Here is a 24,672-nt window from a genome sequence, read left to right as displayed (position 1 = left end):
AGAAACTCACCTAAGTGCTTAATAAGATTCTTTGTTTTTATTTTTGGCAGAAGTGGTCTGCCCCAGTCCATTCATCTGTCGGGATTCTCCAAAAAGAGAATTAATAAGATATATGTTGGTATATATACGTGTATGTATATGAATAGATGATTGAGTAGGTATCAAATATATAAATATATATGTATATATCTTTGTACGTATACATAAAGAGAAGATTTGTTTTAAAAGTTTGGCTCATGAGGTTGTGGGGGATAGCATGCTTGAAATCTGGAGGGCGGGCCAGCAGGCTGGAAACTCAGTCTGGAGTTGATATTGAAGTTCTTGAAGCAGAATTTTCTTCCCCAGAAAGACCCAGTTTTTGCTCTTTGGTCTTCAGCTGATTGGATGAGGCCCACCCACATCCTTGAGGGCAGTCCCCTTTAATTAATGCCCACTGATGGTAGATCTTAATTAGCTCTTCATAATACCTTCACAGCAACATCTAGACTGGTATTTGACCAAACAACTGGGCCCTAGAACTTAGTAAAATTAACCATCACAGGGTCCTTTTGTTGGTATGTTTTTAATCATGTGAATTAAATGTATTTATTGTTAATTGCAGAAATAGAAGAATATTCCATGGAAGTGTTATGTAAGGTATGAGATATTTTTCAGTACAGTCTCTAGCGTCTTTTTGCTTTTGGGTTTTTCAGTGATATAAGCCAGAAGCTCGTGTGTTCATTTAAACCATAGGAAAGCAGTATTTCACAGTATTTGACTATAAATTCTTATTGAAAGTTGAAGTCATATTTTAAAATAATAACCAACACTTAGGAAGCATTGACAGTATTCCGGGTACCATTTTAAGCATCTTACAAAAGAGGAGACTTAAGGAGGCAAAATGCTCCACAGCTGTTTCCCAACCCTACATTCATTATTTCCTTTTACCCTCACAAGGATCTGCAAGATAGGGAGTGGTATCTCATTCTCCAGCACTTTGACTTGTCCTTGTTTCCTGTTGTCCTGAAATTTCTATCTCATTGCTTAATTTATAAGAAACAAAATAGGCCTAGTCCAGAGGGAGGAAAATTGTCTCTAGTTTCAGCAAGCACCTAAAACCATAGGAGACTGAAATATGATCACATTTTCTAAGTCTTTAAAGTCTTGCCAGTAGCAATCTCAGCATCCCCCAAGGAGGGAATTTTATCTGGAGCATTAAAAACAAATTACTATGACTAAGTGTGACTCAATTGATAGTAAGAGGGAAGGATACAAGAGGCTGGGAAATATTTAAAGTTGTTGGGCTGCATAATAAAAATGGTGGGTTTGGCATTTTCGAAATTGAATAGGTCTGGAATCAATCCCACCTGCTGCCACTAGCTATGACCTTTTCCTTCTGAGCCCATGTTATCTGCAGGTGATACCACTTCCTATACTGCAGATCCTTGTGAGGGTAAAAGGAGATAATGAATGTGAGGTGCGCTGCTCAGCACTTACCGCCAGTAAGTGCAGTTCTATAGACATGCTTTATTGCAATAAAGAGAAGCCCCTCATTGGGCTCAGGAGGGTGTTGACAAGTTAGAGGGGAGGCTGGGGAGGAGTAGGGCTGGGAAACAGCCAGATGTGGAAGTGGTTTCTCCCCCCTCCCAGCTGGACTCCTTTTCTTGCTCATTTTGCATGTGGCACCAGCATGGTGACATGACCCTCCCCCTCTGACACCTCCAAACATCTCAAACACCTTTTTCTGACTTGGTGGCTGCTGACCTGCCTGGCCAGCCATCATCCCTGGGGCAGTCGTCTGTACTGGGGAAAGAGAGGCAGGAGCACGTAGTTTTAGGGCTGCCCTCAGAAGGACTGAGGATGGGGCAAGCAGTGAAACTGCTCCTGGACAGGTTCCTTTCCCTTTTCCCCCACCGAGAAGCTGGAATTGCTGTCCTAGAGAAGCTTAAAATCTCACGCTTAGGACTGCCTGCTAATATATACTAAATAATTCACTATGCGTGTTTGGCATCTGCCTGATAACTGAGTGGATGTTGGAAATGAAAGGAAAAGCTGATTTTGAAGGGTCTGAATTGTGTGAAGACAATTTCTTATTGTTTTTTCTTCCTTCCTTCCTCCCTCCCTTCCTTCCTCTTTCCTTCTTTCCTTTATTTCTTTCTTTACTTTCTTAGGACATGGTAACCTTCCTGGATAAGTTGGTAAGTGACTCCCTATTTTGAATTGATTTCTTTTAGAGGATTCTATTTAGACCTGGTAATTTAATAAAAGATACAAACCTCCTTTGAAGGTGTCAGCTATTAGAGACCTAGAGGAGAGAGAGTAAGGACTGGGATAGGACACTTTGGGGTGGTGTGGGGTAGTTGGTAGGGAAGAATGACAAAGACAGAGGTGGCAAAAGAACAAAGAGAGTATAGAGAACAGGATGGAGGCCAGTTTTTGGTTACGCTGCCATTGTTTTTAATGAAGAGCATGTTCCAGAGTAGATACCTTTTCTGCCTTTGAACCAGAACAGAGAGTCTTGAGTATCAGGTAAAGAAGTTTGGAAAACATCCTACAGACTAATGCTATTTCACTGCTTTTTAAATTTTACATCCCTTTTGCTAAATCTAAAATCTAATGCTTTTATTTAACATCATTTGGAATATCAAATCAGTTTTAACAAATGAAAACAAATCAAGCAATAGTGACTTAGGAATATGCTTTTTCAAAGCACACATTCCATGCCAGAGATTCCAACCCTATAATACCCTCCTCCCACCATCCACCTCCACAGTTAGGTTATGGGGTCAGAACATAGACGCTGTGGAGTGGATTGAAGGAGAGATGTACTAAACCAGGATGATGACAGTGGAGAGGTAGCTAAGTACCATGAAACAGCAGAATGTAGTCCTATTAGTTGGACATGGAAATTGAGAGAAGAATCTGAAATGACATAATGAGTCTTAGTTTTACAGCAAGGCATAGAAGATAAGGAGATAAAGATGTCACAGCCCCTGCCCTCTGCAATTCTCAGTTCCATGGATTTGGTTTTGGAACTTTTGGGTGTGATGGAACATCTAAGAGGACATGGCCCAGGATGGCTGCCCCACCATAACTCTGTATGACCTTTTATCTGAAATACTTCCAACTGGCTGTGAACAGTCTCTTATTCCAGTTATTGAAAGGGAGACCCTGTGGTTGCTGCTAACTGGGTCAGGTGCCACCCTGACCCAGGCATCAATGGGCCATATAGAAAGGAGCCTGGGCAAATTGCAGACTTGGTGGTCACCTTCTATCTGGAGGTGACATTTGAAGCCACTAGAGTAGATGAGAGTTCATAAAGAGGGCAGGGGCCTGAGCGCTGAGCCTTGAAGTCCTTTAAGAGGTAGTGGAGGAAGTAGATGCGGTGAAGTAAAAGAAGCATCTGGAAGCGTGATGTCAAGGAAACCAAGGGAGGAAGGCTTTGAAGTAAGGGCCTGATGCTGCAAAGCAGGTAGAATGGTGAGAACCAAGGGAGGAAAAAAACTATTATTGGTGATTAATAATCTTTAAGAGAGAGAGATCAGTGTGGAGGCGGGGTAGCAGAGAAGCCACGCTGCAGGGACTTAAGAAGGTCGTCAGGGAGGAATTGGACAATCCTGTTGAGACAGGATTACGGCAGGGAGCTGAGTCAAAGAACCACGTTTCAAGATGGTGGTGAGCTTGGGGAGGATCTGAGGGACCCTTAGGTGGCTGAATGGGGTGGCATGAGGTAGAAGAGAGAACCCAACTTTAGGTCTGCACTGCAGCTCTACCGCTAACCCTTTCTGTGGCCTTATGCAAGTCCCCAGACTGGTGTGAGCCTTTCTGCTCATTTGTAAAATGGGTATTGGAAGGTTATTGGAGGAATTCCAGGTGATGGATGTAAAACACTTGGTACAGTGACTGGGACACGGTATGCATGCAAATAAAAAGGTTGTCCTTGTTAGTAGTGACAGAAGGGAAGATACAGGGAGAAAGGGAGAGCTTAAAGATGCTTTTGAATTTTTAGTGGTTAATTAAGGGAAGAAAACTCCCCAAAAGAGTGGGGAAGGAGAGTAGAATCATAATTACTAAATGAAAGATTAACGTGTAACAATGAGGGGGCAGAGTGGGTAAGTCATACTGCCTTTAGGACAGAGGGAGAAAAAGAGAGAAGAGAAACAATTTTGATTTGAAGGAGGGGAGAGGGTAAAGGGAACTTGTGGCCAGTGGCCTCAGTTTTCTGTGAAAATGAAAAAGGCTGGTCATTAGTGTAGAACACACGTGGGGTCAGTGATGTGCGGAAATAGGAGCTTGAAGGGTGTGGGCATTTGGGAACGCTACTGTGGGCTTGGTGAAGGGTTTGCTGGGAAGTGAAAGGACGGTGCGCTGAGGGCTGGGCCTGATGGGGCACTCAGCACCCCTTTCCAGAAACCTGCACACATTCTGTCACCTTCTTTCTTTCTCCTTAGGGTATCTCGCAAGCCGTGTTCATTGGCCATGACTGGGGAGGTGTGCTGGTGTGGAACATGGCTCTCTTCTACCCCGAGAGAGTGAGGTAATTAGGCCACAAGCAACAGGAAATTAATCTGGCTACTACTGGACAGGGGGCAAATGCCTGAAATTCCCATTAGAACTGTTCCTGAGGTTTTTAATCCTGGAAAACTTCTTTAAGGCAAATTGCTTCTCCAGGATGATCACACCTTTGCTTATTGCCCATTAATATGTTAGGAGGGTTTACTGGGCTAATGTCTTAGGAAGCAAGGCCTGCCCGTTGGTAATGGGAATGAAAATGGGGGCCTGAGTGTTGCAGGGGGAACACAGAGGAATGATAGTTGACTCTGAGAGAAGGGGGTAAAGCAGAAGGGGTGTCGGATTAGTAGAACTGAGGGCCTGGAGAGACTCCAGCCCTGGCCTGGGAGTCAGAACATCTGGTCTTCAATTCCACTCCAAACAGCTGTGTGACAGATCACTTCACTTCTTAGGCTTTGGTTGTCTCGGCCACAAAGTGGTGATAGTAATTCCTACCCTGTTACACAACCTGCAAAATACCATACAAATGTAAGGTTAGATTGGCATTTCATTATCACTGTCATGTCATTCATCATCATTAGTTAGAATGGCATTTCAAGGCATTGGTGGGAGCTTTCAGATGACAGATCTGGAACCCAGAGAATTGGGCAGTCCTTGTGGCCACACCCCATTGGAGCTAGCAAGCTGAAGCCAAGGCTTGTCTGACCTCCCTTGGTCACATCTTGACACATTAAATAAATGTCAGCCTTCACAGCCACCTGTGTGCCCCTAATCCAGTTACTTTTTATTTGGGTAAATTTATGAGCGCCCTACCTTTGGTTCCCCCCTCTGCATTCGTGTGATGACTCACTGCTGGAGGAATTTTCCTAGACTGCAACTTGGGTCCATGCTCAATACTTCTCAGAAGTCCTTATCAGCTCTTGGCTTTCTACAGCATCAAGTTCAGACCCATGGCCCTTCGTGGCCCTGGTTCCCCCTGCTGTCCTGGCTTTAGTTACCATTAAATGCTTGGCCTTTGCCATAGATTTCTTGCTTCGTTAAACTCAACTGCAAGCTTTGCACCCCTTCTAGAATTTCCTCATGCTACTACATGTTGTTTCCTTCACAGTTATCATTTCTCTCCCCAACTCTACCCATCCTTAAAGGCCAAGTTTGAATGCCCTCTCTTCCCCAAAGTGTTCCATCATGCCCAAATCTGGAATTTCCTTATCTCCTTTGAACTCACATGGCATGTTGCTCCTATCAGAGTCTATTTCATGACATAATCATCTATATATCATCTGTGCTTCCTTATTAAATTAGAATAAGTTCCTTGAGGAGAGAAATAATATATATATATATAATGTATATATACAATTTTATATTTTTATAAAATTTAAATTCTCCCACATGCTACTAGTGTGAGACCTTGAATATGTACTTTTTCCTCTGTGAACTTGAGTTTCAGCTTCTGGTTCTTGACATGCCTTTTACAGAGTCTGTCTTGATGCCTTCAATTTCCTAGGGCAGTGGCCAGTTTGAACACGCCCTTCATGCCGGAAGACCCCAAATTGCCCCTGATGGAGAAGATCAGAGCCATGCCTATCTTTGATTACCAGTTCTACTTCCAAGAACCAGTAAGTTGTCTGCAGGAGATCCGTGATACTGGCGATGTGGTTTTCCTTTTCTTCTTCTCTCTCCTTAACCCTCTCACTTGTTTCTGTCCCCTTGAATATTCTGTGTCTTTAGCACAGAAGTGATTTTGCAAAATGGCTCAGGTAAAACTTGCACCTGAGCTCAACTGGTCCTTTCCACATGATGGCACCTTTCTGGGTGTGTGTTCTGGATTTTCCTGCTTCTCCTAAACTGTTTCGGGTGGGTGGGAGGACTGAGTGCTGGTTTCGAGCTACCCCCTCTTGGCTATCAGCTGGGAGGCTGGTGGAGCCCACCTCTCCTGGTGACAGCTCCTGGCCTCCCCTCAAGGGCCAGGTATCTCTGCTTACTGAGGAGTGATGTTTGGGATTTCAGGAAGTACTGGGCCTAAAAGTGCTGCACCAGGCCCCAAGGGTGCTTTTTACCAGATGTGGGCAGTTGCAAGATATCTCCCCACATGTCCCAACACCAAAGATGCCTTTCAAAGATCGCCCCTGGACGTTGGGTGACAGGTGTGCTAGCACCTTTTATTGGGATCCTCTGAGAGCAGCATTGTCAACTTGTCACTGGAGTGCATGTCTTCTTCCCTGGGTGCCCCTCACAGCTGCCCTTTTCTGTGGTGGGTGCCTGCTACTCAGCTGTGTCTGGGCCCTGGACCCCAATGTCCAGCCACATCTGGATAATTTCAGAGAGAATAAAAGACATTTCATTAATACTCCAAGGAGAGAAGAATGGATCAAATTAATTAATAAAGAGTGTGAGAGCATTGCTCACTCATCCTGTGCCTTACCCCGGCCTTCTCCTCTTAGAAGGTACCGTTTCTAGCAAGCATCGCAACCATCACAGTTTAGAATCAATGAGTAACTCTTCGCTCACTGTCATTTAATTTATAAGCCGGAACCTGTGTAAGAGTAACTTTTTGATTCAGGCAATAACCCAAATCATTCCGTAAGACTCCAAAAGCTTCCAGAAACTGTATGAGAAACTCAGCGCAGGGCATCCTAAATTGAGGCCAGCGTCCTGGTGTGTAGAAAGCTGAGTGCTTCTTCCTTCCACCTGAATTGAATCCCATGTTCCCAGTTAGTTTTAAATGTTTCCAGTTAGTTTGTGGCAGTCTTGAACTTCAAAGATGTCTGTCCTTTAGTGGGTGCAGGAGAAAAGTGACAGTGCCCCTGGTGAGAGGAAACAGAAGCTCAGTGGGCAGGGTGGGTGCAGTGAGCGAGGGAGTGGGTCCTGGGCAAGTAGGATGGGGTTAGGGACCCGTGTGCAGGGCCTTGAAAGTAAGCCCCGAGTCTGCACTCGATGTGAGAAGTAGTGGAGAATCGCTGTAAGTTGGTCCGCCCTCAGCATGCTGCCAGGAAGGTGCTTTCAGCTGGACTAGATGTCAGAATTCCAGGCTACGGTGTGATTTATGGTGTGTCTCCCTTTCTCAGGTGTTTGCTTCCTCATGTTAAGTTTCTGGTGGTAAGGAGAGAAAGTTTTGGCTATAGGTCCTTAAGTGGCAGCTGCCTTGGCCATTGGGGATTGGAGAGGAAACAACCCCAAGTAAAATTGCGGAATCGTCCACCTCCTCTCTGACCTTTTCTCATCTGTGGCTCTGCTTTGCCCCTACCCCAGGAGCCCAGCCACCTCCCACGGCCCTCTGTGTGCCCAGAGCCCCGCCTCCCCAGAGGACCCTGCCCCACGGGCCCTTCCTTCACCCCACATGCCCCACAGTCACTTTTCAGAACCTTTCACCTCATGCCCAAGCCAGTCCCCCTTACCCTGAGTGTGGATTACAGCGGGCCGTCAGGGTGCTGGACGTGGGAGGGGAAGGCGATGAGGTGGCATGCACACTCTTCCACCACTTTTTTCCTTTTTCTCTTTCTCATCCTTTTGGATTTTCACATTTTTTCAAATCCCTTTATTACCCAGCTTAATAGAAAACAGCCACATTCTCACATCTGCTTCTGCATTCAGTCTGTTACCGAATAGCTTGTTCTGTATTCTCTGGAAAATTCCATTGTTCACTTATGAGAGAATAAGAGTGAAAGAGGCAAAATAAGATCCTAGTATTATTACTAAAATTATTCTGTTATTATTAAAAAATATGTTAGACAAGATGTTATTTCTGGGAGTTTATCAGAACAGTTTACAACTTACGAATCGGGCAGCATCCAAGCCTCATGTGGAAAAAAGCTTATGTATGGCAGACACGGAAACAAGGGAGGAAATATTCTGATTGGCTGTTAAGTTTCCATTTTATGTAAGGGGTCTTTCAAAGTAGGGAGCAGATAAACATTGATTAGGATGGTATAGTTGTCCGTTCTGGTAAGCTATTTTAAGTTTGATTTTGGAACAGTGAAATGTTAAAAGTCAGGTTTGAACACTTTGTTAAATAGTGTCATGGGTCTCTGTGAAACAATATTTGGTTCCCTGTTTAACCAAACTGACAATAAATTATTTTAACAGTACATAGAGGCGTTAGCATGATTGTAATATAAAAAAAAAAAACTTAGTACTTTCAAAAGTGAGAAAGTATTCACTAAAACAGTAAAGGATGATAAGGTCCATATAAAGCATAGGAGATTATTCAGATAAAATATAGAACCTTCTAGGCAGATTACTCAGATTACTCATTCCTGTTTCTCATTCTGCACCAACTAGCCATTTTACTTTAGGACAAAGCGACTCTCTCTTTTCTTAACAGAAACACATCCTACATACCTTTTATTAAGTTACCAAAAAATATTGAAAACTGTCTTTAAGCCAGCATCCTACAAAACACAGTTTATCTTAAAGTTTGTCAGAATAATAACTTAATTTGGTTAAATACAAATTTACATTTTTCATCATCTTAAACATCTAGTAGGTACAATGCTAGCTTATTTGATCAGTAAACCTGTGTAAATTTAGGAAGAACATTCCAAAATAGAATAAAACTCTGTGCTTGGGGAGTGGATGTAGCTCAGTGGTTGAGCACCTGCTTCCCATGTACAAGGTCCTGGGTTTAATCCCCCATACCTCCTTAAAAAAAAAAAGTACTTAACATTAAGACCTCAGAAGACAGCTGTTTTTATTTAACAATAAATATTTATTATTAAAATTTATTAAATTTTTAAATAATTAAAATAAAAAAATATTAAACTAGTCTTGTTTGCCTAAACTATGTTTACACAGTGGGTCTTGCAAAGTGGGGAGCAGGTAAACATGGATTAGTACGGTATGCTTGTCTGTTCTGATAAACTCTCTCTATTGGACCTTCACTGGTGTTGCTTGTCTGCAGCTCCATTTCTTGGAAAGCCTCTTGCAGGTCATTTGTTTTTCTTGTCTGGAAATCTCTTCTCTACAGGGTCCCTCCCGACATAGCCCCGTGTCAGCAGCCATTTTATTTTACTTAATATCAAGAATCCCGTGAGAGAAGCTCAGCTATCCCTAAGGGTCCCAGACCACGCTATAAGAACTGCTGGTGCTTTGAGCGCCTATGTTCCAGATGATTTGTACTCCTCACAACACCCCTAAGGGGTTCTCTCCCAGTTTTTCAGCTGAAGGAAACGGAGGCTCAGAGAGGTAAATTAAGTTGCCCAAGCTCCTAGTACGTGACTAGGTGAGGACATTGGCCTCCCACTGTGAGGGAGTTTGAACTTTATTCTGTATGCCCTGATGATCCAAGCAAAAAGAGGAGGAACAAACCAGGATAAACTCTGGTCCTGATTTAAAGAGTGACCTCAGGAGAAAAACACTTTTTTTTTTTAAAAAAAGGAAGCACTGGGAATTGATCCTAGGATCTCATACCTGTGAAGCAGGAGCTCAACTACTGAGCTCCATCCACTCCAGAGAGAAACACTTTCTAATTGTCAACCTAGGAAGGGCAAAGTTTTGTTTTGTTTTGTTTGTTTCAATGGATATTAACAGTCTTTGTGGAAAAAACAGTCTCTCTATTGTTCTGTTTTAGCAGCTGAGCTTAAAAATCACCTGCAATAAGAGTTTGGGGGATGATTTTGTTCTCAAGAACAAAGCCCCATGGCAGGGAAATGTTAGACAGTATACTGGGGCTGAAAGACAGCCAACGGTGGAACAGAGCTGGGTCTTGAGGAGAAATCATTCAGGGTGACCCTGCCAGCATGTCAGACACCTACTCAGTAAGGAAATTAATGAGTAAAGTCACGAACTAATCTCTGGCCCTCAAGTTTCCTCATCTGTAGTAAGAAGGGTTGATCTGGCTGAAGGGCTTTCAAACCTAAGCTGAGCTCAGGGCAATGAATCTAAAAGATAAGATCAAGAGCTGCTCTTTGGTTGGGGGATGGGGCTGGGAACCTCTCCTTCTGGGCTCTCTCCTCCCAAACCCTTTCCCTACCTCATACCAGACCAGAAAGAGAACTTGGTTATCTCTAGCTCCTCTGCCTGAGCGCTCCAGGCCTTTCCATACTCGTTCAGGTTAAGGAGGCTCCAGGCAGTGCATGGATAGAGGTTCTCCCTGGGCTCCCACGCCCTGCTCTGAGTACAGGACAAGATCCAGGGCTTAGAGAAATTCCAGGTTTAGATTCAGCTGTCCTACAGCTTTGAATCCTCAGGCGGCCATTTTATTGTCAAGTCAAACAAATTGAAAAGATTTTGTTTTCTTTCCCTTCTCAGAGAAGGGGTAATAGCTTTCCACCTGTATTGTAAGAAAGGGATGACAGAGAGGATGCTCTGGACAACAGGTAGACATGCCTGGATAATTTCAGTGTGACTTGTTCCATTTTTTAATTCTTAATGATTCTTCAGGTTATTTCCTAGCCTGGATTGATCTCACAGCCCCTTTATTTCCCAAATTAGAATATGTCTAGTATGTCCTATTAACCCTGCCCCCAATACCTCCCCTCTTTCTACTTCTCACTGACACAAACACACACACAAATAAGTTTTATTTCTTTGGGGAGGGATGGTTGTACAACTAGAACCACATTGCAAGCTATAGGCGGATTTCAAACGCCAAAGCCTGCTTTTGCTTCAAGATTTAACCAAATGAGAAATGTGGGAATAGAGAGAAAATGTGGGAAAAGGAAATTATAGGTATTCGCCGAGAGAAAAGGTTTCTCCTGGATAAAGAGTGCCCCGACAAACTATTTTCTTCCTTCTCCTTCACAATGCTGAGTCTTCTTTAATACCTAGAATACAATATAACACATTCAGGCTACATGGACAACAGATAATTAGTTACATTGTTTATTTTAAGATTTTTTTTTTCATTATTCAGGTCCTTCATACTTGTTGCTTTAAAAAAAAAAAAAGTACCAATATGTAAAGTGAAACATTAAATCCCTTATCACCCATCCAGAAGCCATTACTATTAATATTTTGGTGCATAATTCCCAGGTCTTTTTTAGTATACTTGTAAGTAAATACATGTATATCTGTGGATGTGAATGTGTATATATATACATGAAGGTGCAGATAATTTTTAATATAAATAGAATCATACTCCTTTTTTATTTTATAGATCTTGGACAGATTTTCCTATCAGTCCATATAGATTTACCTCTTTATTTTTAATGGCTTCACAGGATTTCATTAAAATACAGATGGGTCATGATTTATTCAACCAATCTTTTATTGAGGAACATTACGTCAATCACTTTTCAAAGCTAAATAATATATTTTACAAGAAATTGGGCTTCCACTGTCATGATATTTTAGTTTTTGTGCCTCCCATAGAAGACACTCTTGGCATTTTATTTTGGTTTTCTTGAACTGATAGTGTTATGTTATAATGAAAAGAACCAGATATGGAGGGGTTGGAAGTCTGGTATTCTAGTTCCAGCTTTACCGTTGATAAGCCACCTGACCTTGAAGAAGCCACTTGACACATCTCAGCCTGAGTTCCTTCAGCTGTAAAATGACCTGCTTGACTCAGTGCTGTGGTGGAGAGCATGTCCGAGTATGGTGGTTGTCATCTGACCTGTCCTTCCACAGTGGGGGCTTGAATTTCCATCTCTCTCCTCTGACCCGGATCTCAGAAGCCTCCAGCCACCAGCTTCTTTGGCCTCTGGGACAACCACTGTGGTTATGTTTCCTGCCTATTTTGAGAGAACTCTACCTTAGAGTTCCAGAAGAATTTGAGTAATTATTATTAATGTGGACAGAGAACATGAAGCAGAGTTGCCAGTCCCAACCCACTGATTAGAGGGCAGCTCACATATATCCTTCTAGACAGCTTTTTCTGGTATTAACTGTAAAGGGACAGGAAGCCCGGCTGAGCTCCTGCCTTGTGGAAGCTACAATTTTATTTAAGTGGCTCTTTCCATTGTCTTAGCAATGAAACAATAGAAGCAATTAAGTGCATCTTCTGAGACCTACCAATTGTCACATCTTGGAAGAACAAAAGAGAAGAGATGAAAAGGAGAAATTCCACAGAGAAGGTGAAGAAGGGAAGAATCTAAGTGAGGAGAGCTGAGGGTCTGGGTTGAACAAGGCAGCACACTGCCCTCCCCGTCAGCCTCTGGCTAGTGAGGCGATGGGGAGCCTTGCTGATGCCAGTTCTCCCAGTGAGAAGTGTCAAGACAAAACTCCATCTCCGTCACTGTACCCGCCTCCCATGGCTCCTCTGACTGCTCTTGAGCTGAGTGTATGAGCGCAGGGATGGATGTGGACTGGAGGGATGAAGACAAGTCCAGGAGTTCGGATCCTGGAACCTCGGCATCCGGATTGCTGGGGAATCACAGACGCACCTCGTGGCCCTCTCCCAGCCCCCTTTTCTGTAAGCGCAGGAACTCTCAGTGGCAGGACTCCTTCCCACTGGGATGTGTAAATACCCCACCCTTGCTCTCAGGCAGCACAGCTTTCTCTCTCCTCTCTGATGCAAAGTGGGGCCTGCGAGCTGCCATCCACCTCCCCTGACCAGAGCAGTTGGCCTCGCCGGGCCACAGTGAGGTCTCTTCCCCTGCCCTTTGGACCCTGTGTGCTGTGGAAGTAGTAAAGCAGTCATTTGCTGGACGTTTCTGTCGTGCCTGCGCCTGTGTCTGCAGTGAACACCAGTCCACAGGGATGCCCCTTCCTGGGGTCTGCACACCTGCTGCCTCCACTGAACTGGGTGGTTATGGAGAACTTGTCCCCGTTGCCTCGTCACCTCTCCCCAGATCAAGACACTTCTTGAGGAGGGGCATGATGACAGGGATATGGATAAAAAAACATGTTTCATAAAAAACTACAGTTAATTCTACCGGTGTTTAAAGTTAATTTTTAGTTATCCAGTTGAGTCTGACAAGATCTCCACAGGGACAAGTCGGTGGGACAGTTGGAAAAATGTCTCAGGAATAGCCATGAAGCTACGGGTACTCATCTGGAAGCCATGAAAACCAAGGGAGATGAGAATTAGAAGTTTTTCTCTAGCTATGAGAGAAGTTTCTCTCATCTAGTTTCTGTGATGAAGCAGAGGAAAGAGAGGGATAATAAGTATGAGAGACCAAGATATTCTCAGGAATTCCCCAAGGTCAGTTTCACAGTTTCTACTTTGTCTCTTAAGAATTCTTTTATCCTTGAACAACCTCAGAGTAGTCTTTGAGACAAAGCATCAGTATTCATGCAATGTGAAGGGCTTTGTTCTGGGAGCTTATTTTAGAACCTAAGCCCCGGCTTCAGTTTGCCTTTGGAGTAGCAGAGCAGATCAGTTCACTTGTCTTTCTTCTCTGGGTTACTGCTCAGCTCCTCTTCTGGAAGGGAATCGCCAGGGAGCAGAAAAATAAAAGCCACAGACTGGGGGGGTGATAAAAAGACAGTTCCACCAAAGTTTTTATCTCACATTTCCTTTCTTATTTTTTTTCTCTCTCCCTCCCTCCTTTCCATCCATCCTTATCAATCTAGCCTTTATTGAGGATCTAGTATACTAGGCCATGGCTGTAGGAAAAAAATATGAATAAGGTACAGTGTACATACATAAGAAACTAACAGTTGATGAGGGGAATAGAGCCACAAATAGATCATTCTGTTGCAACTGAATAGCTTTAATGATGGAGATAATGTGTGTCAAGCATCATTTTTCTTTACAAAACCCCCATTTTACAGGTGAGGAGACAGAGACCCTGGATGCTTAAAATGTCCAGCTAATAGGTGTCTGTGCTGGGGCTTGAAATCCTGATTGCTGGACCATAAAGTGCATCCTTTAACTTCTGTGTATGGGAACACAAAGGGACGAGCCACCATCTAGCTGCACAGATAGGAAATATGTCTGCTCTTAGAAATAGAGTATTATCTTTTGTAAATTAAGGAAGGTCAGATGGGATGATCTGGGCACAGAGAGTACAAATCTTCTCCCCCTACCTTCACCTTTGTCCAAATTCCCCCTATTGATCTGATGTGCTTTTAAGTAAATAACAGACTTATTTACTTTTTTACTCTCTTTGATTTTTTATTGACCCTTTTGGCATTTGTTTGCTCTTTTAAGGGCTATTTGAGGGTCAAAGCCCTGTTGTGAACTCTAGAGATTCTCCCAAACTCTGAAATGCATTTCTGAGCTCATGAACAGCCACTGTTTCTGGAATTGGGGAGTGTTCTTAATAAATAAAAGTAAAGACCTATGGTGACATGCACAGCTGACCAGGGTTTTCATCAAGTACTTAAAATGTTCTTCCTTCCGTGGCTGATTCTCGCCTGTACATTCATCACATTGCTGAAGGCCATGATTGATTCTCCATCATAATTGAATCTTAAAAATGCAAGGGGCTGATAATGAACACACCAACACTGCTTTCATAGAAAATCTCAAACTACAGAACCAGCACTGCCTGAAAATAAATGTTTTCTTCAGCATCTCATAGATGCAGAGCTCTCGTGATATGCAGAGAACAGAACAAATAAATCGCAGTATTGAGTTGACCTCATTAAGTGTGCAAGGATTATGGATTGCTGGTCACTGAAATGTTTTATAGATGTGGCTGATAGGTTCTTCCTCTCTGGGAATATTAAGGGAAGGAACTAACATATATTCATCCCCTGCTTTATCTCAAGACCAACAACAAATGCTGCCGAATAAGATGAGTGAAATGCATCCGTGCACTCAAGGATGGTCCATGGGAGAAGGAGAACAAATTAAAGGCTCTGTGGTGGGGAATGGATGTGTCTCAAGCAGTTGAGCACCTGCTTCCTACATGGGAGGTCCCAGGTTCTGTTCCCGGTGCCTCCTAAAAACAAAAACACACACAACAGGGAAGCAGACTTGGCCCAGTGGTTAGGGCGTCCGTCTACCACATGGGAGGTCCTCGGTTCAAACCCCGGGCCTCCTTGACCCGTGTGCAGCTGGCCCATGCGCAGTGCCGATGCACACAAGGAGTGCCGTGCCACGCAGGGGTAACCCCCATGTAGGGGAGCCCCACGCACAAGGAGTGTGCCCCGTAAGGAGAGCCGCCCAGCACAAAAGAAAGTGCAGCCTGCCCAGGAATGGCGCTGCACACACGGAGAGCTGACACAACAAGAGTACGCAACAAAAAGAAACAGATTCCCATGCCACTTGACAACAACAGAAGTGGACAAAGAAGAATACGCAGCAAATAGACACAGAGAACAGACAACCGGGGTGGGGTCGGGGGAAGGGGAGAGAAAAAAAAATAGAATATTAAAACAAAACAATTATATTTTAAAAAAACACAAACAAAAAACAAATGAAAAAAGAAAGAGGCACTGTGGCTCAGTGGATGAGTGCCAGCTTTCCACATATGAGGTCCTGGGTTCAATCCCCAGCCCCAGGAACCTCAAAAATAAATAAATAAAGACTCTGCAGGATCAAAGAAAAGTGGAGTTATTCTGAAGTGGTGGGAGAAGGCAGGACTTCCCAGGGAATGTAGTGTTTGGGCCTGGCGTTGAAGGCTTCTTGAATACCAAGCTGAGGCAAGTGGGAGTTCTTGGTAAATGTTACAATATGTTAACCCAGGAAGGTGGGTAAGTAGAGTGCCTGTTCAGAGAACATCCTGCCATCCTGTGTAGCGGGTGCCTGGGGTACACTCAAGAGAGCAGTTGAAAAAGAGGGGAGAAAAGCGGGTTGGCATGGCTACTCTCTTACCCAGGTTCCCTCCAGTTACGCTAGGACCGCCTTACGGACTGGGCTGCTGAAGGATCTTTATTATTTTTGAATGGTTAGCCCTGGTGGAGCCTTGCCTCAGGGAGAGCTCTTTCAGCTCTTTCTGTAACAGCTGTATCAAGTCTAAGGGCTTTCAACTTACAGAGAAAAGAGAGCTGAGTAAGATGACCCTTTAAAGCCCTAAAAAAGCTTGGATCCGTGAAACACCGGCCTGTAGATCCCCACTGCTAGATCGCAAAGCCCCTGCTACCTGCCCCCCGTACTTAGTATCTGTACTGCAGAAATGTTCTAGAATTAGGGGTAGTGATAGGGAGAAGTGGGAGAGGTAAGGGACCTGGACCCAGAGCCTCCTCAAGAATCTCTTCCCCAGGCCACAGAAGGACTTCTTAGTAAGCTGGAGCTCTTCTAGCGGGTCCTCGTTCAACCCTCACCCCCTCTCTCTGAACCATCTGGAAAGGTCACCCCATCTCGTACTAGCACCTCTTGGCCGTGTTGGCCAGAGAAACTCAGCAGGCTGGTGGGAGGAGCTGATGAAGCAAATTCAAGCCAGAGAACAGTCCAGTTGTGCAGAAACCAGAGACCCGACAATGGCTAAAGAACAGTGTAAAGATTCAACAAATAAACATAGTAACAAGTCCATGAGGTGGAAATCCCTGGACAATTTGTCACCACAATGGATACAGTCCCAGGTCTTGAACACTGAAAAGCTTATTGCCCTGCCAGTGGGAAGATAATCCATTGATAGTCTGATGGTCTGTGATAATTTAGGTTCAAATAGAAGGAGTTGGTTTTGAAGTTACTGCAGCAAAATTAGATGAGTAAATGGAATAGCTTTTCTATTTAGCTTCTCAAAATCCTTGAAATTCTTCCTTTCTCTTAGAATTCTTAGAATTCTTCTTTGCCTTCCTTTCAGCTACCAATCTATTCTGGTACCAGCCTTACTTCATTCTTTAAAGGGATTATTAAAAGCAATGTATTTCCATTGTAGAAAGTTTGAAAAACATACAAGAGAAGAAAATAAAACAGTATCCATACTCCCACCTCCCGAAGGGGCCACTGTTTAGCATCTTTTATTTTACTTTAACCTTTTAAAAAAGATGTGTTTGAATATGAAAATTCAAATTAATACAATTCTAATGAAACGTGGGCCGGATGGGGCTTCTTGCTTTCAGTGGGATGGGGAAGGAGGTACAATTTCTATGATTTCTGAGAAGTCCTTCATTTTTTTTCTGCTTAATTGTTTCAGGGCGTGGCTGAAGCTGAACTGGAAAAGAACCTGAGTCGTACTTTCAAAAGCCTCTTCAGAACAAATGATGAGGTGATGGGGAAGGGTGCTGGGTATTCAGGAAGTGGGAGCTGCCAGTGTGCAGGTCTCCAGGTGGCTTTGCTCTGGGAGCTTGGGGCATGGCAGGGTCTGGGAGTTAGCAGTGTGACCCTCTTTCCTTTGTTTCTGTGCTGTGGCTGTATTAATACAGCCATTAATGGGGGAAATTCACATCTTCATTATCACACACCAGTAAGATCAAAGGATGGGTATAATATATAATAATAGACCATTATTAGTATTAACATTTTAATATGCATAATTAACTTATCAAAGCCCAATATTAATTTATATCTCTAATCCTTTTTTTGAACAACTGAAGCTTAGAATGCTTAACCCCAGTTGCGTCCACCCACCTGTGTTCTGTGGCAGTAGACATTATCACTATTTTTGTTGTTTGGCATACAATCAGTGCATGCTTAGATTTTCCCATGTTTTCCAGTTTCTTTGCTGATCACTTTTTGCATCTTAGTGCCTCATATTGGGTTCAACTTCTCTTCCCAAAGTACCTTCTTTCAATAAGAATAAAGAATAAGTAATTCTTTCAATAAGGGTCTGTTAATGATAAACTCATAATTTCTTGGTCTGAAAATATCTTTATTTTGCTTTAATCTTGAAGAAGAGTTCATCTGACTATAGAATTCTAGGTTGACAATTATATTGCTCTTAGAAAGCAACTGTTATTGCATATAAGACATCTGCTTCAGGTCTACTTTTCTATATATTCATTGTCCTTTAGCTCTGTCTATTCTGCAGTTTAACTCATCTTTTAATTTCCTTTTAATTTCAGTGAACATGTTCTCAATTTATAAAAGTTATATTTGGTTCTTTTTCAAATTATTCTAATCTCTTTTGATGGAAGTGGCTTCTTCTATTCTTGTTTTTCAATTCCTTCCTTTATGTCTTTCATCAGTTTAAACATACTGACTTTTCATTCTCGCTCACTTGCTGAAAATTCTGTGGTTTGATGTTCTTGGAGAGTCTCATTTTCCTGTCCGCTATGTTTTCTGTCTTTCCTTATTGGGGCCGTGTTTATGTGTGTGTGTGTTTTGTAATTTTGGATTGAGAGTTTATCTTCAGCAGCACTTTATCTGTAGCAATCTGCTTCCATTTGGATTGAGGAAATGACTGTCTTGAGAGGTTTAGCACTTGCTTCTGCCAGGCATGCCGGTGCCATTACCAGTCCAAGCTCAGTTTGTGTTGTGGTTTTTGTTGTTGCTATTGCTATTTACTTCTTGTCTTGAGGATGCCCAGGTCATGCAGATAGTGTAAATTCAAACCCAAATACTCATGAAAGCAGACCTGTAAAGATGAATTCCCGTGGAAGTTTTTTATGCGTTTCCTCTTAGAATCAAGCTGAAAGAGACAAGCTCCTTGGATCTTTTCCTGTTGGGATGAGAGGATTTTTTCTAATCCACCCTTTCACTGAGGGTACAGCATTTCAGGGGCCCCAGATGTCCTGTAAAGGAGCAGGGAGTCTCTCATGTCTAACCCCACATGCTGTAGGCCTAACAGCTCCGCTCTTGTTCCCATTTGGTCGCTAGACCCAAGTCTTTCCAAGACCCTGGAGCAGGCGTAGCCCGCCTCGCACCGAGTTTCGATTGTCAGTTCCCTCTCTGCCAAGGCCCCTGAGGATCCCCCTAACTCTCTTGGGAGTTTTTAGCAGGTTTTTAAAATAGTCTGTTTAGCATGCATAAGTCTCTTGTTGGGGAAGGGTTTTCAGATGGCCTGCTCTAGGATATTTGTTTTACCGCACCAACTTTATTTATAACTCTTTTCTCCCTGCAGACTTTCATCACCACTTACAATATCTGTGAACAGGGTAAGAGACATTGTTAGAGGGGGCGGGGGGGGGGGGAGGGGGGGTGCACCCAGCAGGAACCAGTAGGTGTTAAATGAGCTTCTCTCCCTCCGGCTGCTATAGGCAGGAACAACCATCTTTCAGCCTTGAGCTTTGATATGTCCAGCAAAGGTTCCCGCAGAGCTGAGTAGTGCTCACCCCTGACCCTGGGCCTGACCCTATAACCTTTAGGGCCTTTGCTTTAGGGAGCTTGGAATTCAGGATCTTAACTAGGAAGAGCAGGGAGGAATCTTAGAGCTCAACCAGGGCAATCCCACCATCTACTGGTGAGGGGCTGAGACCCACAAGGGGGACCAACCCCTGCGGGATCACCTGGTACCTGAGGAAGTCTAGACCCCACCTGGGTCTCCTGCCCCTCAGTCTGCTAGCCTTTCCTCCACCCTGCTCCCGTACCTCAGAAGCTTCACGAGCCTGAAAATGGTGAGTCATTTTTGTCCAAATAGCAACCTTCACAACTTTGGGAGCTGTCTCCCCTGTGAAGCTGCAGTGGTCGCTAGGCTTTCAGTTGTCTTCACAAGGCCAGTGTCCAGGGGGGAGCTGGGTACTGTAGAAACACAGTTTATGCTCCTGGAAATAAGGTGGGATCCACACGGTGATAGGATTGCTCCAGACAGTAGAATGTGCTCCCGCCGACCTCAGTTTTTCTTCCAGTCTGAAGAAAAAACAGAGCAAGTGTTTTGAAAAATCTAAGAATCTCAAACAGTTGCAATATCTAAAAAACAAAAACAAAAAACAAACACACACAAAAACATAATTAAACTTTTTAGAAAAGGTTTAGTCTAGGGGGAAGGGGTAGCTGGATGGGTGGTAGGGCCTGGAGTATAACTAAAGTCCACCTGAAATGGTGTCATCCTGGAACTGAGTTTTGTTGAAAGTTTTGAGGGGAGTAGGGTATGGTTTGTCCTAGAGCAGTGACAATAGCCACCAAGTTGAAGCCTGGGCATGGAATACCTCAGGACCTGGATCCACTGGGTTCCAGAATGGCAGCATTGGCTTGGACTGAGAGAGGAGACAGACTCATTTTGGAAAAGGAAAGAGAACAACTGATGAAGGACCACAAGGCCCTTGCTTATAGGTCCAGACGGGACATGAGAGGCAATTAGGAGCTCGGCCTTGATCGGGAATGCCAGCATTAGAGCTCAGACACCTGGCACATAGGGTGCAAAAGCAAACTAGTGCTTTTTGCAGGAGGACTCCTGGTGGGCAGCCCAGAAGAGCCCAGCCTCAGCAGGATGGTCACCGAGGAGGAAATCCAATTCTACGTGCAGCAGTTCAAGACGTCTGGTTTCAGGTAAAGAGAGAGAGGCGCCACAACAGATGAGAGACGGTCAGCCAGGAGGGTGTGCTCAGCTCTCGGGCAGGAGGGCAAGGCCTAGTTTCCTTCCACACCATCCCTGGCCAAGCCCTGCTTGCATCCTCCAGGGTCAGGAGACTTCATTCACTCCTCAGATCTATTTTTAGTCTGACATAAAGGGCCCTGCTCTGGAATCACAAAGAATTACTCTAAAATCCCCCTTGCTGCATATCCCTTCAAATATCTGAATGTTGCATATATTTGAGGGTCACGATCACTTCTCCCACCGGGGTTCACCGTAAGTCTCTAAGGTGGCCATTTCGATTCTCCTTCCCTCCCTTATGCCTCTTCTTGCACCTCCATCCTTCACTTCCATCCCAGGGCATCTAAGTAGCCGAGCGAGTGGGCATTCCCGCTGCCCAGTGCGGCCCTGGCCCGGAGATCATCAGGACCTCGCGGCCTTGATCTGAATGCCTGTAACAGTGGCCCTTCAGACCCCAGCCTCTCCCTCAGCACAACTCATAGCTCTTCTCTGCTTCTTTTTGTGTTTTCATGTTTGTTTTAAAGCAGGTTCCCTGTTTCAGGGGCTGCATGTGCCAACAACTTAATGGTTCTCAGACTTGGGGAAAAATCCGATCTGGAAGGGAATTTAGAGATAATCTGGTCTCACCCTATCATGGTACAGGAGAGAAAATTAGAAATCCTGCAAGGACAAGTGGCTTGCCCAACATGTTCCCAGATGCTTCCTCTCCACTGGAGGAGCCTTGAGGGGGTGGCAGCACCAACCCTGACCCTACCTGAGGATTGGAGAGTGCTCCTGGCACAGCACCTTGTAGTGCCTCCTGAAGTCCCCTTTTCAGAGGGTTTCCCAGGGCAGAGGATGGAGTGATGAGTGAGCTAAACCCAGGGTATTTTCACCCCCAGCAACCTAACCACTTTCTGACACTTTATAATCCTTGGAAAATATGGAAGGTGCTCTGGGCCAGCTTCCAGGTGCTCCTGAAAGCCTGTTGCAGGTGCTCCTGAGAGCCTTTTCTGAGTCCTGCCTCCATGTACTGTAACCTTGCCAGTTAAAGTATGGAAAGCATCCTGGACAAGTAGGCATGAATCCTGTAATTCTCTCCCCCTGCATAAAACTTTACTCTTCCTGGAATAACTGGCTGTTCACAGAGCTGCTTCCAATTGGAGTCTGTAGCATAGTTATCTATTAAAAGCTTTCCTAATTTTTATTCTTCTCTGACCCCCCCCCCCAAAGAGGTCCCTTAAACTGGTATCGAAACATGGACAGGAACTGGCAGTGGGGCTGCAAAGGTGTGAGACGAAAGGTGAGTGCCGAGTGCAGCACGGTTGCCCTCCCTGGGCCACCCTCAGGGCTTTCCATTGCCCTACCCTCGTGGGACCCCTGGGAAGAGCTGGGGTGGTCGGGCTGACCTGCAGGCTGCTTTTCTTGTGCCGCCTCCCCTAGGGTTTTTGGAGGTGACTCTGTTTAAGGGCTTTCTCTGAGGACTTTTTTGCTGGTCCTTCTCTAGGAATGGTAGAGGGCAGGGTTGGGGCAGCCAGGGGATGTCCAGGTAACTGCAGCATTGGTCTGGAAGGCCCGGGTCTCCTGGAAGTGCCCCAGATCAGAGCAGCACACAGTCCAGGGTAACTCCCCCCAGGATGACCCGAGAGGGCCTCCCAGAGATGATGTGGATAGCAGAGCACAGGGGCTCATAGAAGACCTGCTAGATGCTCTCAGAGAGACAGCCTTTAGCCTCTGGTGAGACCTTGACCAGGTCAATCTCTTGAGTCTCTTTTTCCTCATCTGTCAAGCAGGAGTTGGCTTTCCAATCTCTGGGTCTATAAAGGTAATAATTGTGTGTGTGTCGGGGGGGGGGGGGTGTTAATCCACAATCAAATGTTGAAAACCAGGGAAATCACATTTTCCCTTAACAAGACAGTGCAGGCAACCAGGCTTTCATCCACTCACCACTCGCCAGTTACCTCACTGATTCACTCAAACTTGAGCACCTGCTATGAGCAAAACACTGTTCTAGACCTTAGGGACACAGGGGCAAACAAAAAAGATGAGATCCGACATTCCTGCCCGGATCCCAGGTCCCCGCTGGGACCTTGCCCAGGGTGTCATCACAAGGGTCACTGGAAGCCAGACTGTCCTGAAAACCCCATTTCCAGGAAAGCTCCTCCAGTGCACCCTGGGATCCTCCTTTCCAGACCTCAGATTAACGCAGGATGACTGAGGGGTCCCTGGTTTGAGACGGCCCCACATCCATCGTAAGTCTAGAACGAGGGTTATCAAGGTTGGAGGTGTGCCAACTGACTCAGGATGGCTCTTAATCTTACTACTGGAGGCCTTTAGAGGTGGTCACAGAGAGAAAGCCAGGCAAGAGCCAGGATCTGGAGGTCAAGAGAACCCAGAAGAGAAAGGAGAGGGCATTGCCATGTGAGAGAAAAGCCAAGGAACCCAAGGATTGCTGGGCAGCCAGAATATACTGACCTCAGGAAAATGTATTTTGGGACTTTACTAAAAGTCAAGACCAAGGGTAGAGATGGGAGAAGCTATGCCTAAGCCGTCTGCAGTGAAGTAACACCTCAAAGAGAATGCTGACCAAGACCAGCGTGTCCAAACTGGGATACGCAATTCAGTGCAACACAGCAGATTTTCAGTATTTCTGGAGAAACAAAATGAAAAAAGGAACATTTTTTTCTATGCCTATTTTGCTTGATTTATTTCTGTAAATATATAGAAACGTATCATTAAAACTAGAGTGAAACAACCTCAAAGAAGCAAAATAGCTTAACCTAAATAACTTCATCAGATATTAATACTTTATTTGCAATTCTACTACTAGTAATTCTTCCTTTTAAAAAATTGGAAACATTCACAGAGCTCTTTGTGGCAAAAGCGCCTCAGAATAAGATTTTTATCTTTTATCCGACTTGTCTTTAATGTCTATGGGAGACAAATATTTTCTGCAATACAGGTGTATTTATTTCTGCATTTGTATTTATTTCTCAAGTAAGGGTGTCTTTGGCTTACCGGAACATTTTCCCTTTACAGAATCATTAACAGTGTCACATCTTTAAGGGAAGTTTGACTGAAGTGTTTTTATTAGAATGGGATGCTCCAGATCTTTGGGCCTTTTTTGATCTTTCCTATTTTACATCATGTTTTCCCATCATACAGAGGAAACTGCCTGAGTTGCAGTATGTGAAACCTTCAATATAGGCAGTCAGTGCAGCTTCATTTGAAATAAAAATGGATGATATTAATAACCTTAAAAAAATAAAAATAAAAGATGAGGTCCTCAGCCCCATGGAGGTTTTATTTTCTTATTTTCTCATGGAGTTTCGGAAGCAATATAGCAAATAGCATAGCAGTTAAGAGCAGGCTCCGCAGCAAGTCTGCCTGGCTTCTAGTCCCTGTGTGACCCTCGGTGAAAAACTTGACCACTCCATGCCTCCATTTCGTCTTCTGTGATATGGAAATGACAGTAAGTAATAGACTCTACTTCTCTGAGCAGCATGAGGATGAGATGGGTTAAGGCATGTGAAATGCTGAGTACCACACCAAGCACACAGTAGTTGTTCAATTAATGTTAATGACCATTATTATTATAATCTGTGGTTGACAAAAATTATAAAAATGCAGCTTGGTAGACAAAACCTCTCAAAGCATGGAGGGAAATAGCCATAAAAGGAGTTGGAGGGGTGAACCTTCATGGGGCAAAGGCTGGGGATCCCCTTCTTCTGTGGTTACCTTCCAGATTTTCTTTCCTCTTCTCCCACCTCCTCCCATGCCCCCAACACTAGGATACTTTTTGGTTCAGAACGTTCTAGAGTTTACAAAAAACCCCAGCAGTGTCAAATTAGTTTCAGCAACAAAAATCACCTTGGAACTGCACATTTGGATCATTTGGAGGAGAAGATGCAATGAGAAACACATGGTTCTGCATGTAGGTAAAAAGTAAAAATAAAGAAGTGCAGATTCCTTCACTGGCCAAGTTAAAGCAAAATTTACTGATAGAGGGAGAATAAAG

General features: G+C 44.2%; 1 protein-coding gene across 3 annotated transcripts in view; it reads left to right on the top strand.

The window, feature by feature from the left end:
• The window catches only part of EPHX2 (epoxide hydrolase 2), a 55,357-nt gene that overhangs the window by 25,012 nt on the left and 5,673 nt on the right, over positions 1–24,672 (top strand). For all 3 annotated transcript variants that reach the window (XM_004454155.3, XM_071211930.1, XM_004454157.2), the window contains exons 9-16: positions 602–636; positions 2,151–2,177; positions 4,431–4,516; positions 5,996–6,107; positions 17,400–17,471; positions 19,266–19,299; positions 20,527–20,629; positions 21,888–21,957. In XM_004454155.3, the coding sequence (XP_004454212.2) occupies positions 602–636; positions 2,151–2,177; positions 4,431–4,516; positions 5,996–6,107; positions 17,400–17,471; positions 19,266–19,299; positions 20,527–20,629; positions 21,888–21,957 (539 nt within the window). The remainder of the gene's footprint in view (positions 1–601; positions 637–2,150; positions 2,178–4,430; positions 4,517–5,995; positions 6,108–17,399; positions 17,472–19,265; positions 19,300–20,526; positions 20,630–21,887; positions 21,958–24,672) is intronic.

Source organism: Dasypus novemcinctus, chromosome 25 (assembly GCF_030445035.2).
Source record: "Dasypus novemcinctus isolate mDasNov1 chromosome 25, mDasNov1.1.hap2, whole genome shotgun sequence".
Lineage (NCBI taxonomy): Eukaryota > Metazoa > Chordata > Mammalia > Cingulata > Dasypodidae > Dasypus > Dasypus novemcinctus.
This window is presented reverse-complemented; position numbering and strand designations above follow the sequence as displayed.